Genomic DNA, 14,349 nt, shown 5'->3' with positions numbered 1-14,349 from the left:
CACATTACTTCTTTTTACAATTTCACATGCAGTCTGAGCCTGTTACGGTTTTTCAGACAGTTTTTCAGAATCTACCTATATTTACATTTTTGTGTCATTTGTGTACATGCTTTTCAGTCCCTGACAAAATACCAGATGCCATGTTATATCTCTTCAATGGCTGCTGCTGATGTTTGTAATTTGTTTGGAGAGCGAGCACCCTTTAAAGACTGCAGGAGTTACTGCCGGACATACTTCCTCAAGTAAATACTTGGATAGTTGATATAAGTAACTTATGAGCTTTCATTCCTTTTCACAGAAAATTTTGTTAGGAAAAAATAACACTGATTATGATTTTTTTTTTTTTTTTTTTCTGAAATGGGTGTGTCCTGGGTTCAGCAGTAGCAGTCATTTTTTTCTCCTTCTTAGTAGCGGGTGCAGTGCCGTGTTTTTGACTTTCAGCCTGGGAACAGCGCTGATAACACCGATGTTTTTAGTTGCTGCTCAGTAATGTTTACTCTGACCAAGGACTTTGTGAGTCTCATGCTCTGCCAGGGAGGAGGGGAAGCTGAGAGGAAGCAGAGACAGGACACCTGACCCAAAGTAGCCAAAGAGGTATTCCATATCACAGCACGTCATGCCGGGGGATATATAAACTGGGGGCAGTTACGCGGAAGGGCTAGATCGCTGCTCGGGTCGGGCTGGCCATCAGTTGGTGGGTGGTGAGCGGTTGTATTCTCTTCCCTTGTTATTTCCCTATAATTATTCTTGGTGGTGGTAGCAGTAGTGATTTGTGTTATCCCTTAGTTACTGGACTGTTCTTATCTCAACCCGTGGGAGTTACATTCTTCCAATTCTCCTCCCTATCCCCCTGGGACAGGGGGAGGAAGGGGGGGGAGTGAGCGGTTTTATTCTCTTCCCTTGTTATTTCCCTATAATTATTCTTGGTGGTGGTAGCAGTAGTGATTTGTGTTATCCCTTAGTTACTGGACTGTTCTTATCTCAACCCGTGGGAGTTACATTCTTCCAATTCTCCTCCCTATCCCCCTGGGACAGGGGGAGGAAGGGGGGGGAGTGAGCGAGCTGCTACATGGTTTCTGGGTTGCTAGCTGGGCTTAAAACATGACAGAGTGTTACTGTGTGATTTAATCTCTTCTCAGTAATTTATCTAAATGAAGTACAAACAATTAATTTCCACACATTATTCCCCTTTTGAAGCCATTTTCAATGAAACTCTTATCGCACATTTAACAGATGTTTCAGAACTTTATAAATTAATAATTGTGCATATTCATATCAAGAACATTAGTTTAAAATGAGGGAGCTGCCAGGTTGGTTCAACTGTTTCTCCCCAGATAAACTTGATTTACCTAAGTCTACGAACATTTGGAAATTAACATGGTGATGGGTACCAGTGCTGAGCCTGCAGCCACGGGCAGACCTGAACCCTACATGGATTGTTTCTTGAGCAGCTGTTAAAGCCAGATGAGGGTTTCAGAGTCTGTCTTCCTTAGTAACCAAGGCTTCTCTTTAAAGCACTTACTTAGAATATGTAGAGATAGGACAAGGGGGAATAGCTTTATGCTGACAGAGGGTACATTTAGATTAGATATTAAGAAAAAATTCTTCACCATGAAGGTGGCAAGACACTGACACAGGTTGCCCAGAGAAGCTGTGGCTGTCCCATCCCTGGCAGTGTTCCAGGACAGGTTGGACGGGGCTTGGAGCAAGCTGCTCTAGTGGAAGGTGTCCCTGTCTGTGGCAGGGGTGTTGGAACTGGATGAGCTTTAAGGTCCTTTCCAACCCAAACCATCCTGTGATTCTATCTACACCTCCTGTTACCACATACACATTTATCAGACAAATTCATGAACAAAGGGAGCAAATTACTCAGAGCCTTAGCTAGCTTTCTGTAGACCCCTTTCTTCCACCTGAGAAGATGCAATGTTGCAGGGATTCCAAAATGAATTCAGCTCTAACAGAGGCTGTGTGGAAGCAGCCTTTTTGCCGTGCACAGATACAAGGTTAAATGAAGAAGCTGAGTGTCCTGATGCCAAGGAGGGAGGCAGACACTGAGCTAGTTAATGTTTTCTAAACAAAAAGAGAATCTGTCTGTGAGCTTGCAGGAGGAGGGTTCCACATCAAGTAAACAAATAATTGGGGTTTTTGTCTGTTCTTTGTGCCCTTTTCTTACTTAGAAGAAAGGTGTTTTTTGTTGTTTTTTTTTTTTATTTTTGTGCTGATGAACAAAAGGGAGACTGTGATGCTATTCTAAAGAAAAGTACTGAAGATAACCTGCTGAGGAGGGTGTCCATTTCCCACTACAGTGTTATGCTGCAGGTAGTGATGGTTCATAATATATGAGTGGTGAAGTCAGTCCATTCTCTGGCAGTCCCAAAAGGTGCCAGCAGACTATCAGCAACTGCGGTAAAAGTGAACTGTATTTTCTATGCCAATCCCAAATCTATTTGAAGCCATTGTTAATGGCAATTAACTACATTATAGGATGGCTTTAAATCGTAAGAAAAAATGTATTCTGTTTTCTTTATGAGAGAACTGTTGAAAATACACACTGTAACCTAGTAGTTCTTCCTTTTAGTGTGGGAAAATTTCTACTCCTTTATAGTTTTCCCCCTACATTTGAAGAAATTTTCTCTGATCTGAAAACTAAAAAAAAATCGGCCTGATATGTCATTATGTCTAAAAGAAAGATTTTTAATAGCTAATATTTATTTTATTAAAAGGCAAATAAAGTGATTTTATAGTTTTCCAAGGTGGTCTTCCAGTGACACCAACCCACCATATGCACCCACCCGGTAAACACTACGTGCTGCCCCGGGGTTGCGTAAGGCGGTTTAACACTCTCGGCAGCAAATGTCAAAACTAATGTGACCCCAGCTCGGGGGGCCGAATGCTCGCGATCGCGGCGCGGTTTCCTTCCCTTGGTAACCTATCCGAGGGCCACAGGCCGGTTCTCCCTCTCCTCTGCCCAGCAGCAGGCCTCAACCGCCATCAGCAGGTACGAACGGCGAGGCTCCTCAGGAAAGCAGTCAGCCCGCACCTCCCCGTCCTCCGCAGGGCTTGGAGGCCGGGCCGCAACCGGCGGCGGCCTCTCTCCTCCCCGCAGCTCTCCCTCACTGCTACCGAACACGAACCGCCGCACCTCCTGCCCCTTCCCAGACCCGCGCCTCAGCGCCACCACGGCCCCTCCCGCCACTCAGGCCCCTCCTCCCGCACATCCGGGGGCCGGGCGCCTGCTGTGCCGGCTGCTGCTGCGCGCGCGGGGAGGGTCCCTCGCTGCTGCTGTCGCGCTGCCGCCGGAGCCGCCGCTGGTCCCGGCTTCCCGTCCGCGTCCTTGCCCGCAATATGCCTCCGCTGCCCTCGGGCTGCTCGCCATGCTGGGGACCTGCGGGCGCCTCTCCTCCCTGCTCCTGGGGCTGGCGGCCGCGGTGCTGATGCCGCTGCTGCTGTTGGGGCGGCCGCCTCCCGTCGACGCTGGCGGAGCCACCTACCCGCTGCAGCAGCTGGCGGCGCTGCCGAGGGGGGACCCTGCCGCTGCGGCGGCCTCAGGTACCGATACCCCCGGGCTCCCACTGCCGGGCGGATACCTCTGTTTCCTGCCTGCCTTGTGGAGATTGCTTTGGGCTGCGGCCGCCCCGCTGCGGCCCTCTTCTCCCGGGGCCGGTGTCCCCCTCACAGCTCCTGCCGAGTTGCCGAGGGGCGTGTTGCTTCGAGCCTGTGCCAGCCTGTGCATTCCGGGCGTTGCGCTGCCGTTCGAGGGCCGGGCTTTGTTTTTAATGAAGCAGGTAGCGGAGCCGTGGAGGCTGCTGCTGCGGGGAGAGCGGGATCCATCTTTAATATCGCCAGATCTGTATGCGGCTGCCGTAGAATGTCACCAGTAGTCGTGTTTGTGCCCTAGCTCTGGAGATGCTCAAGTGCCAGGCAAATGGGCTCCGGGGAAGGGGGGCTCTACCCATTCTCGATTGCTGGCAGGAGTCACCAGAGCGAGAGATGTGTATGTGTATATACATATAAAGTACAAAAATATTTATTATACACATGCATTTCTATATATCTGTTTATATCGATATAAAAATAAATGAAACCTAGCTGCTAGCATTGGCGAGTGTCATAAGCCTATCAAAGGAGAGATGGGGCTGCTGAGCTCATTAGTTTTCGCGTCTCCTCTGCAGAATGAGGAAATATGATATTCTTTCAACAGCTGAGAGTATGAAAATAATGCGCTTATTTCAGCTTTAGGCCTTGCTGTTACAGTCAAACCCCTTTGTAGAACTGGGTCAAGCGATAAGGTGTTTGTTCTGTCGTCTGGTTTAAAAAATACGTGTGCATTTTGAAGTGTTACTGAGCCAAATTAGGATAGAAGGCCAGTATTTTTCTTGACATGCTGCCTTTCACCGAAGAATTTCAAAATGGTTTCAAACATGAATTATTTAAGACCGTTCAGCACTGAGGCTCTGTTTGGGCATATCAATAGAGTGTATATTTTAAGATATATATGCATGTTTCTATTTCCATTTGACTTCAGGAAAGTATAAAATGTTCTTAGTTTTAGGCATATGGTTAGTATTTTGCTGAATTGAAGCAAATTTACAAGGCTGCTGAAGTGTGTATGTTGATTAGGAAATATAAGCAAAAGTCTTGAGTTATGTCTTGATGTAGAGCTATAAACTAGATTCAGTAGCATATCAACACATTCTTAAGATGCCTTGATTTGCCTTTTGGTTTCTTTCTTATGTGGGTTTGGGTTTTCTGGGTTTTTTTTTGTTTTCTTCGTTGTTTTGGTTTTATGGTTTGTTTTTTTTTCAAATGCTTGAACTACAGGACTTTAAAGGAAGGTATTTGTTGAACAGCTTGGTTCTTGTTTTTCCTCTTGAACTGATGATTTTTCATTATTTTAATTATTTTCATTATTCTGTTTCTAACCATGCGTGTAGCAGAATATATGATGAATCACCCGCCAGCAAACCCCACTTAGAAACTGGCAGCATTTCTAGCTTGGGCAGTGAACATTTTGCTCATTAAAACTTGAGTGCCCCCCAAAAAGGGGCAGTTTTTGTAATTTGATGATCCTCTTTGGTTTCACGTATTGCTTTGTTTTCAAGAAGCTCTAATACCTTATTGCCTTCATCCCTGACTAAAATCTTTGTTGGTACCAGTTTGATGCTGATGCTATTGGTTTGCTGCTGTTGCTGCTACAGACCCATGTGCCTCGTTGCTGTTGTTTTATTTGCTTTTTTTGCTTCTTAGGTTTTGAGGTACTAGAGTCCTGGAAGTGTTTTATAGTACGCAGCTTTCATGATCAGTCCCAATTTATGAATGTTAAAAATTATCATTTAAATTTATGTTCAGCATTTGTTTGTGTTATGTTTAAATACAAGTTAAAGCTTTATTTCATTTTTTGGTTAGATTGCTAAATGATCTTGATTAATTTTTTTCATAAAGAATTTGTAAAAGCTAGTAGTGATTAATCTTTTGAAAAGACAAGCTAATCTGGTACAGAACTTTCATTATTCTGAAGAAGCTGCTAAGCACGTTTGGGTTTTGTGTGGTATTTCCTTTCAGTAAGGCGTGTAAGCAATTTTTTGCTAAATGAACATTTCTGAAATTTTAAAAAGGAAGAACCTGGCTGCAGACATGCATTTTGGAGATACTAAATGTCTTTTTTCCATGAAATTATCTTTTGATGGTTTACAGCCGAAAGGTAGGCAGGATAAATTGCTATTGTCTTTCCAGCAGAAGACTGGTAGCAGAGTAATCCCTAGGGGGAATGCTCTGAAGAGGCCACTCCTGAAGCAGCTGCAGGTCCTATGCTGGGAACTGCCAGGCTAGCAGTAGCTTCTGAAAGTAACATGGCTTCTTAGGCAGAAAACAAGACTATCATACGGCACCAGCAGTTTTGTCAAGTAAAACACTTGCATGCTGTGAATTTCGCGAGCAATTATCAGCTCTCTGTAGATGACATGAAGAAAAATCTCCTTTTCCCATTGAACCAGCAGCCATAACCTTCCAAATGATTCTGCTTGCCCTCTGATTGTAAACATATTATGCATTCTTGTAAACAGAATACTGACAGGTCTGCAGTTTATGGTACATAGAATTGTTGAGGTGGAAGAAACTTCATGGATCATAGAGTTCAAACATTAACCTAACATCGCCAAGTCCACCACTAAACCATGTCCCTTAAATGCCACATCTACACAACTTTTACATACCTCCAGGGATGGTGATTGCACCACTTCCCTGGGTAGCCTTTTCTAGTGCTTGACAACCCTTTTGGTGAAGGAATTTTTCCTAATATCAAGTCTAAACCTCCCCTGGCACAACTTGAGGCCATTTTTCTTGTCACATTGCTTGCTGGGAGAAGAGACAGACACCCATCTCACTACAACCTCCTTTCAGGTGGTTGCAGAGAGCAATTGGGAACTTTTGTATTGTCTTTTACAGCAATAGCCAGGTTAAGTTCTAGTTGGGCTTTGGCCTTTTTAGTTTTCTCCCTGCAGAACCTCACGACATCTGAGACAACAGACCAAAGGATCTCACTAGCACACCATCCCTCAAACACTGGTGTGTTGCTCCCAGGCTTATCACCAGCAAGCCTGGTTTTCATAGAATCAGAATACTTAGGGTTAGAAAGGACCTTAAGATCATCTAGTTCCAACCCCCTGCCACAGGCAGGGACACCTCACACTAGACCATGTTGGTCAGTCTAATTTAAAGCTCTTTTAAGGAGCCCTGCAGTTGGGGGGAGAAGAATACAGGTAGCATGGGAACTTGACAGGATTCATAGTTCCACCTGGTGAGCTTTGGGGGTAAAGCATGCACAGACAAAAGGATCTTTGCACAGGAGTTGTTGGGGCAGCATATGTGTGTTCCTGTCTGATGTAGCTTCTGAGACTATCCTGTGTGACCTGCTGGCATTGACAGGGCTAGGGAATGATGTTCTTTCCTGTCTTACTTGCCTTATTTTCTTCCCCCTCATTTTCTTGTCCTTCTTCCTTGAAGTTGTGATTATGCTTCATCGTGTGTGTTCAGAAACAGTCTCCACTGATTGAAAGACCTAAGTCAGACTTCAAGGCACAGTTCTTATCCTTTACAATGTGGAAATGAGACAGTTGAAGGAAACAGATTATGAGGTCAGTTTGTGCTGCTGGACTTTCCACATGACCCTTCTTGCTTCAGCATTCTGCATTTGCTGTTGATAGCACTGGGTACCTAGGATAGTGCAATTCTACCAGTGAAAGAGGCAAGAGGTGGCATGTCATTGAGTTTACGTGGAAATAAATTGTTACTCTTGGTGGGTTAGAGAGAGGGGGGAAAAAAAAATCTCATTCCTCTACTTTCTGATTTTCCTTGTATCATTTTGAAAAATTTGGTGGTTTTGGTGTGGATCTTATGTGAACTCTGGTAGCTATAGCAGTTTAACCTGCAAATAGCTGTGGGAGGGAGCGGGGTTTTTGTGTCGAATATGATGCACTGGTTACAGGTGTGAGTGCAGGGCACATATTGAGCCATGTGCATTAGGAGGTCATGAAGCAGCAAAATACAGAGATTCTGGGAACTGCTTTGGCATGTGTGCAGCATACTCTCTTTGAAGTGCATTATTGACATGACATCACTGCACCCCAAAAGCGCCCCAAGGTCTGTAGAGTGTCGTTCGATTAATGAGTGCTTTAGCCTGTACAACTGTTTGCCTGAGTGCCTTTACTGAACACAATGCAGTTATAGCCATCAGTGACCCATTATGAGACATTTTATTTTGGAGGAAAAAGTTGAATTAGGTTATGCTTTTTTTATTTTTTCTATTTTTTTTTTTTTTTTTTTATTTATTTTCTGGGTGGTCTTTAATCTAGTTTGTTTGCCTCTCCTGAAATGTTTTCTTTTGGTTTACATCCTTTTATGTCTTTATTTCTCGTTAATCTTTTACCTGTATTCAACAATTGACCTTTCCCACTGGAGTATCCATGTAGCTTTCAGGTTTCATGTTGCAGGTTACTTCAGTTGCAGGTGTGAGTGACCCTTTCATTAGTCAAACTGATTTTACTTTCAGAATTATCAGTGTTTCTGTTTTCATTGACTGCAAATGTTACCAAGTAAGGCTGTGCAAGATAAAGTATATCTTTTCATCCCATTTCCCTAATAGAATATAGAATTTACGTCAGGTTGTGAGCCCCAGATTGGTAGGATGCTGTACTGCTACTAAAATATCCAGCCAGATTTGCTAAGTGTAATAAAATTAGCATCTGAAATAAACTGCAGTCAGGTGAAGATGATGTTTATTCTGTATGGATTTTTCTTTCAGAGTTTTCTGTGATTTTAAAGTAACTGTGAACATCTGGAATCGTGGAGATTATTTAGGCTGGAGGGGATATAAGGAGTGCTCTATGCTTTAAGCATGGTTCACACTGAATTCACACGTGGGATTTGTTTCCTATCAGGTCATGAAAGCTTCCAAGAATGGAGAATCTCTCTGGACAGCTGTTGCTCAGTAGCACTCAGCTGCTTGCACATCCTCCCCCTTCCCACCTCCACATGGTATGGGGAGGAGAATCGGAAGAATGTAAACCCTACAGGTTGAGATTAGAACAGTTTAAAAACTAAAGTACAATATAATACTACTACCAATAATAATGATAAGGGAAATAACAAAGGGAGAAAATGTAAAACTAAAAGGGGAAAGGCAAAAAAACAGTAAACCGAAGTGATGCACAGTACAATTGCTCACTACCTGCTGGGACCCAGCTGAACCAAAGCAGCGATCAGTCCCTTCTGGGTAACTCCCCCCAGTTTATATACTGGGCATGATGTGCGGTGGTATGGAATACCCCTTTGGGTAGTTCGGGTCAGGTGTCCTGTCTATGCTCCCTCCCGACTTCTTGTGCCCCTCCTCATGGCAGAGCACGAGAAAATGGAAAGACCTTGGTAAGCAGTACTGAGCAACAACTGAAACATCAGTGTGTTATCAGCATTATTCCCAGACTAAAGCCAAAGCACAGCATTGTACCAGCTACTAGAAGAAAATTAACTGTATTCCAGCCAAAACCAGGTTAGCAACCTGTTCCAATGATTGTTTACCCTGAGAAAGAAAAAAATTTACTCATGTCCAGTCAGATCCCTGCAATTTTTGACTGTTGCCTTTTGTTATCCTGCTACGCATCTTGACAGAGAACTTGGCTCTGTCTTCTTGGTAAATTTGTGGGTATTGGAAGTCCTTTTTTTTGTGAGGTTTAACAAGGCTAACTTCTTCTGTGGGTCCAAAACTGAATGCAGTTCCCAGATGGAGTCAAGCAAGTGCTAAATGGAAGGGGTTACTTGTCTTGCTCTGTTTGTTGTGCTTCTTTTGGTACCTCTGCAGCGTGCTGTTTGCCTTCATCTCTTCCAAGGTGCACTCCTGGCATGTTTAGCTTACTGCTCACCAGGACTCCTTATGTTTTCAGCAGAGCTACTACACTGTCGCTCAGTCTCCTGCAGGTATTGCTGGAAGGGGTCAGATGCATCATTTTGTATTTGTCCCTGTTGAATTTCATGAGGTACTTGTTGGCTCGTATCTCTGCATATTGATTGCATCCTCAGCTCGTTATCATCCACAGACATTTTGTCCCCTCCTCAAATGACTGAGTTTGTGCTTGTATGTGACTGGTGTGTCAGCTGCTACTGTTTCTCTTGCAATGTTTGCATTTCATTTTGGGTGGACTGTTTTCCTGTAATGCATGTAAATTAGAAGAAAGTGGAATTATATCCTCTGCTACAGATAAGGGGTTGTTTTATATATATGATGTATGCATTTGCCTCAGCCTGTTGAAATCAATACTAGCGCGTAGCATGGACTTTCGCTTCTGAAATTTGGGAAGAAACCAAATTATTTATTATGACTTATTAATAATAACTTTTATAGGCAAGCTTCTCAGATGAAACTGGAACATTCTCATGTAAGTTATTTTCTATGAGACAGCAAATCTGGTCGATAATTTGTCTGTGCTAATGTAAGCTAAAGTAGGAATGATGTCAAAATATTTCAAAGTATAGGCTATTTTGCTGGAATGAATAAGGAGATGCTTGTCCCCTCCAACTATTATAGACACTAGTGGAATTATAAAAAACTTTTTCAGGTCACTGTGGATAATAATTTTTCTTTGTTTTGAAGACTTTCATTAAGTGACTGAGCAGGAGAAATTAGTAGTTTTATATTAGGTAAATGCAGGACATCAGTAGAGCATGTGTTTGGAACAATAGAAGCTGTTAATAATATGTATTATGCCTTGTGATGAATATCACAGGAGCTTGTTTCATTGCCTGTGAGAGCAAGGAGAAAACTTACTCTCATTGGGCTGAAGGAGAGATTTTCTTTGGATTATGGACCATGGATGTTGAGAAAATCCTCTAATTAAATTGACAGGGATAGAGACCTAGCAAAACATTTGTGAAGATAGTGCATAGTTTTGATGCAGTGTGGGGCAAGAGAATCTGTCATTCCCCTCTCTTTTTTTAAACTTTGTTTATGGCATCTGTGAAATTTTACTTAGTTAAAATTAGTAGAACTCTGCAGTCATTTTAATCAGCAATCATTTTTCTGAAAATTAATGTCTTTTATTGTTGGTTTGTGATTTTTGATCGTTCACCTCATGAAACTCAACTTTAATAAAAAATTATGTATGAAAGAGATACTAGGTTGTAGGTTGCTCTTGTTTTGTTGCTGCAGTATGTATTTCCTAACTAGTGCATTAAAAAGTCCCCATCCCACGTGTACAGGACTACAGTTGGGACACGCTGACCTGCAGCGTTTCAACTGTATTTTCTCCATATTTGTCTTTACACACTGGCATTCATCCAAAGGTTTAGAGGGCCTTTTTGCATAAGTGAAAGATAAACATTGCAAATATCTTTATTTAAGCAGTACTATGAGATTTTGCAGCTTTTGGTGGGGAGGGTATTTTCAGCATAGTGATGGGCACGTTACTGAATAATGTCACTGAATGCAGCAGTAGTTTTCCTTTGTGAATGGTGAGTAGCATGCACTGACATTCGAGTTACTAGTTTGTAGGTTGTATTATGCCACTGTGAGGTTATACAGACATATCTGTCTTAAGGTTAAAACCTTCAGGTCATTGAATGTGATACTTGAAGAGGGTACTGCTTTGTTTTCCTGTGGGGTTCTTTTTGTCCACTCTGCCAAATTAAGGGGATGTTTGAACTTGAAGAGATTTTTTTCAGCTAATTCCACTGAGTAGCCACCACTAAGAATTACATGAGACAAATCCTGTACCTATCCCATTAGGTTAAAAAAAAAATATTTTTTTCGTGCTACAGGGTTACTGGAGTGTTCTTCCACTATCCAAATATAGTGACCATTAAAGGGTAAATTCGACAAATCATTAGAACTTCTCTGTAAGAAATAGAAATTCCCTATGAGAAATGGTCTCATTTTTCAGGAGATGATGCTGAATGATTTTTTTTCATTTGTTTTCTGTTTACATAATGAAGGTTTGATTGTGAAGGTGGTAAGTGGGAAATGCATGTGGTTTGCTTATCCCCTCATAGGTCTTGAGGGTATATAATACAGCGTATTTCAGGTAGCATATTTAAAATAGAATATTATGCAGATTCTAATATTTCCCTTCTGTACTTTTTCCCAGTATTCTGTAACAAAGTGTGAATTTTTAATATTCACATTTTAATTCTCTCAATACTGATGCAAGGTAGAATGCATCAGTCATTTAAAAAAATACAGGCAGACATTAAAAAAAAAAAATGAAAGAGCAGCATTACAGGTTTATTATTAGACAGTGAGAAAGCTGAGATAAAAAAAACAGTCTTATAATGGCCTCTGAAATGCCTGGGCGAAGGTGTTCTATTTTATAGGCTTCAGGAGCTCTATTACTGATATATACTTGCTTATTTAAATCTCTTTCACTTGCAAATTCATCTTTAATTTATATGTGAGTTTTACTTATTTTTGGTCTTGTGATATTAATAATTTATCTCTGATAAGATTACAGAAGATGATATTTAAAATAAATAAATCCTAAATAAAAGAAGCTGCAGATTGCGGCATTTAATTTTGTCTGCTTCATATGTCCCTTGCCACAGGAAGATGAATTTCTCAGCTTCCATCTTCCATGGTAACCAGAGTTCTGAGAACCAGGCTGGCTGATGCAACAAAATAGCAGGAAATAAAAAGGGAAAGTTGCTATGGTAATTGTAATAGTAGTTGTCAGAGCTTCACTAGCAGGTGTCAGTTCTGAATTTAGTTGAAATTTCTTATTATTTATGCCAATAGACAAGTACAGCAAGATGTGGAACACAATTCTGTACTGAAAATTCTGGTTTGTTGTGTCTTGTGAGTTCTCATGTTTTGTCTTGAGTGGTGAAACATTCCAATTTTAGTATGTGAATTGAACAAAGAAAGCATCTAATAGTGAAAACGCACCGTGAAACTAGTTACCCAGTGAGTATCTTACAGCAGTACATGATACGCACTTAAAAATACTCTAGTGGATTTTTTTTAGTGACGTATGTGTAGCACACAGCGGTAAATGGATACAGGCAAAAAAATACCATCTAAATGTCATAGCTGATTTCATGTTCAAATTTCATAGCTCTTGCTTAGGTAGCCTGGAAGAGTGTTTGAAGGGTAATGCTTGATTTCTGTCTATTTTATATGTCTTACTAGATGCACTTGGAAGTGTTCAGGGTATGTTGCCATTGGATAAGTGAGTTGTTAAGCAGCTTTATGGATTAGTCTGACGACATTCTTGCATAGTTCTTGCAAGCACGATCATTCCAGGAGGGTGTTTATTGATTGTGCAGTAGTAATCTTGAAGGGTACAGCCTATAAATGATCTGTGTTATTTTATTGATTTTGCAGACCATTGATTTCATCAATATTTGGCTTGTGTCAACATTTGTGGAATGAATGCTATGCTTACTCAGTTTTTTCTGCATTTGGTCTGAGATCTTGGTTTGGAAGTGTAACCACTTACAATGGTATTACTCAGCTGTAGAAGATGGCTGTTGTGTTTGTTGTTTTTATTTATTTACTTAAATAACTCATTAAATCAGTCCACTCTTGCATACAACAGATCTTAAAATAGAAAAAGCTGAAATGTTAATTTACCTGTGGTATAGATTTTGAAGGTTAAGGCTGTCCAGATAATAAAATGATCCAAATCCAATAATATAATTACAAGCACTAAAAAATGTGCATGTTTGTGAAGTGTGGTAATTATTTTTTTATACAGAGCTTTGGGCGATGTGGTCTGGTGTGAGGCGTCCCTTCCCACGGCAGGGGAGTTGGAACTAGATGACCTTAAGGTCCTTTCCAACCCTAACCATTCTGTGATTGTATGAACTGAAGGTAGTGCTGCAGTCTGTGTCTGTAAAAGTGTGTGACAGAGGTAGATAGATTTAATACTAGGTAATGTCTATTTGAAAAATATTAGGAGCTTCTAAACTCTCACTTCTCTGAAGAATTAGTTAGCACCAGGCAAATGCATCCTCTATCAAAATGCGATAGCTGAAGTTTGAAGCTGGCCATATTCAGTCCTGGTTAAATTTAACCTTTCTTTTAAGTTGCTTCTGAATTTGGAGGAACCAATTCAGGAACTTGTGGGGAATTCAGTTTGTTGATATACACTGACCTAATGACTGTTCACTAGTTTGGAAGTCATTACAGTGCCTAAGTACTGATGAGACATGCAGTAAACTATTATTTGAAGGCAAGATTTCTATTAAGAACATTATGTAATTTTGTTTACCTTCTCTTTAAAAAACAAACAAACCTCCCCTTTTTTGCTTAACAGTTGTGTTTATATATGCACAAACATAAGTACAAATGCATACACCTGATGGTAAGTGTTGGTATAAAAGGAAAATAATTGTTTGTCCTGGCTTCAGCAGTAGCAGTCATTTTTTTCTCCTTCTTAGTAGCTGGTGCAGTGCTGTGTTTTTGACTTTCAGCCTGGGAACACCACTGATAACACCGATGCTTTTAGTTGTTGCTAAGTAATGTTTACTCTGACCAAGGACTTTCTGAGTCTCATGCTCTGCCAGGGAGGAGGGGAAGTTGGGAGGAAGCAGAGACAGAACACCTGACCCAAACTAGCCAAAAAGGTATTCCATACTACAGCACGTCATGCCCCATATATAAACTGGGGGCAGTTACATGGAAGGGCTAGATCGCTGCTCGGCCGGGTTGAGTATTGGTTGGCAGGTAGTGAGTGGTTGTATTCTCTTCCCTTGTTATTTCCCTTATCAGTATTATTGTTGGTGGTAGCAGTAGTGGTTTTGTGTTATACCTTAGTTACTGAACTGTTCTGATCTCAGCCCATGGGAGTTACATTCTTTCGATTCTCC

The 14,349-nt window shown here is 41.4% G+C and overlaps 1 protein-coding gene across 1 annotated transcript in view; it reads left to right on the top strand.

Annotated features, from left to right (window-relative positions):
- Positions 1–3,374: 3,374 nt before the first annotated feature.
- FAM171B (family with sequence similarity 171 member B) overlaps positions 3,375–14,349 on the top strand; it is a gene marked incomplete at both ends in the record, with an annotated part of 28,605 nt that continues 17,630 nt past the window's right edge. The window contains one exon of the mRNA XM_080632036.1: positions 3,375–3,549. Within this exon, the coding sequence (XP_080488162.1) occupies positions 3,375–3,549 (175 nt within the window). The remainder of the gene's footprint in view (positions 3,550–14,349) is intronic.

The sequence above is a fragment of the Psittacula echo genome (genome assembly GCF_963264785.1).
Source record: "Psittacula echo genome assembly, chromosome: 20".
Classification (NCBI taxonomy): Eukaryota; Metazoa; Chordata; class Aves; order Psittaciformes; family Psittacidae; genus Psittacula; species Psittacula echo.
Note: the sequence above shows the minus strand (reverse complement) of the source record. Positions and strands in the feature narration are given on the sequence as shown.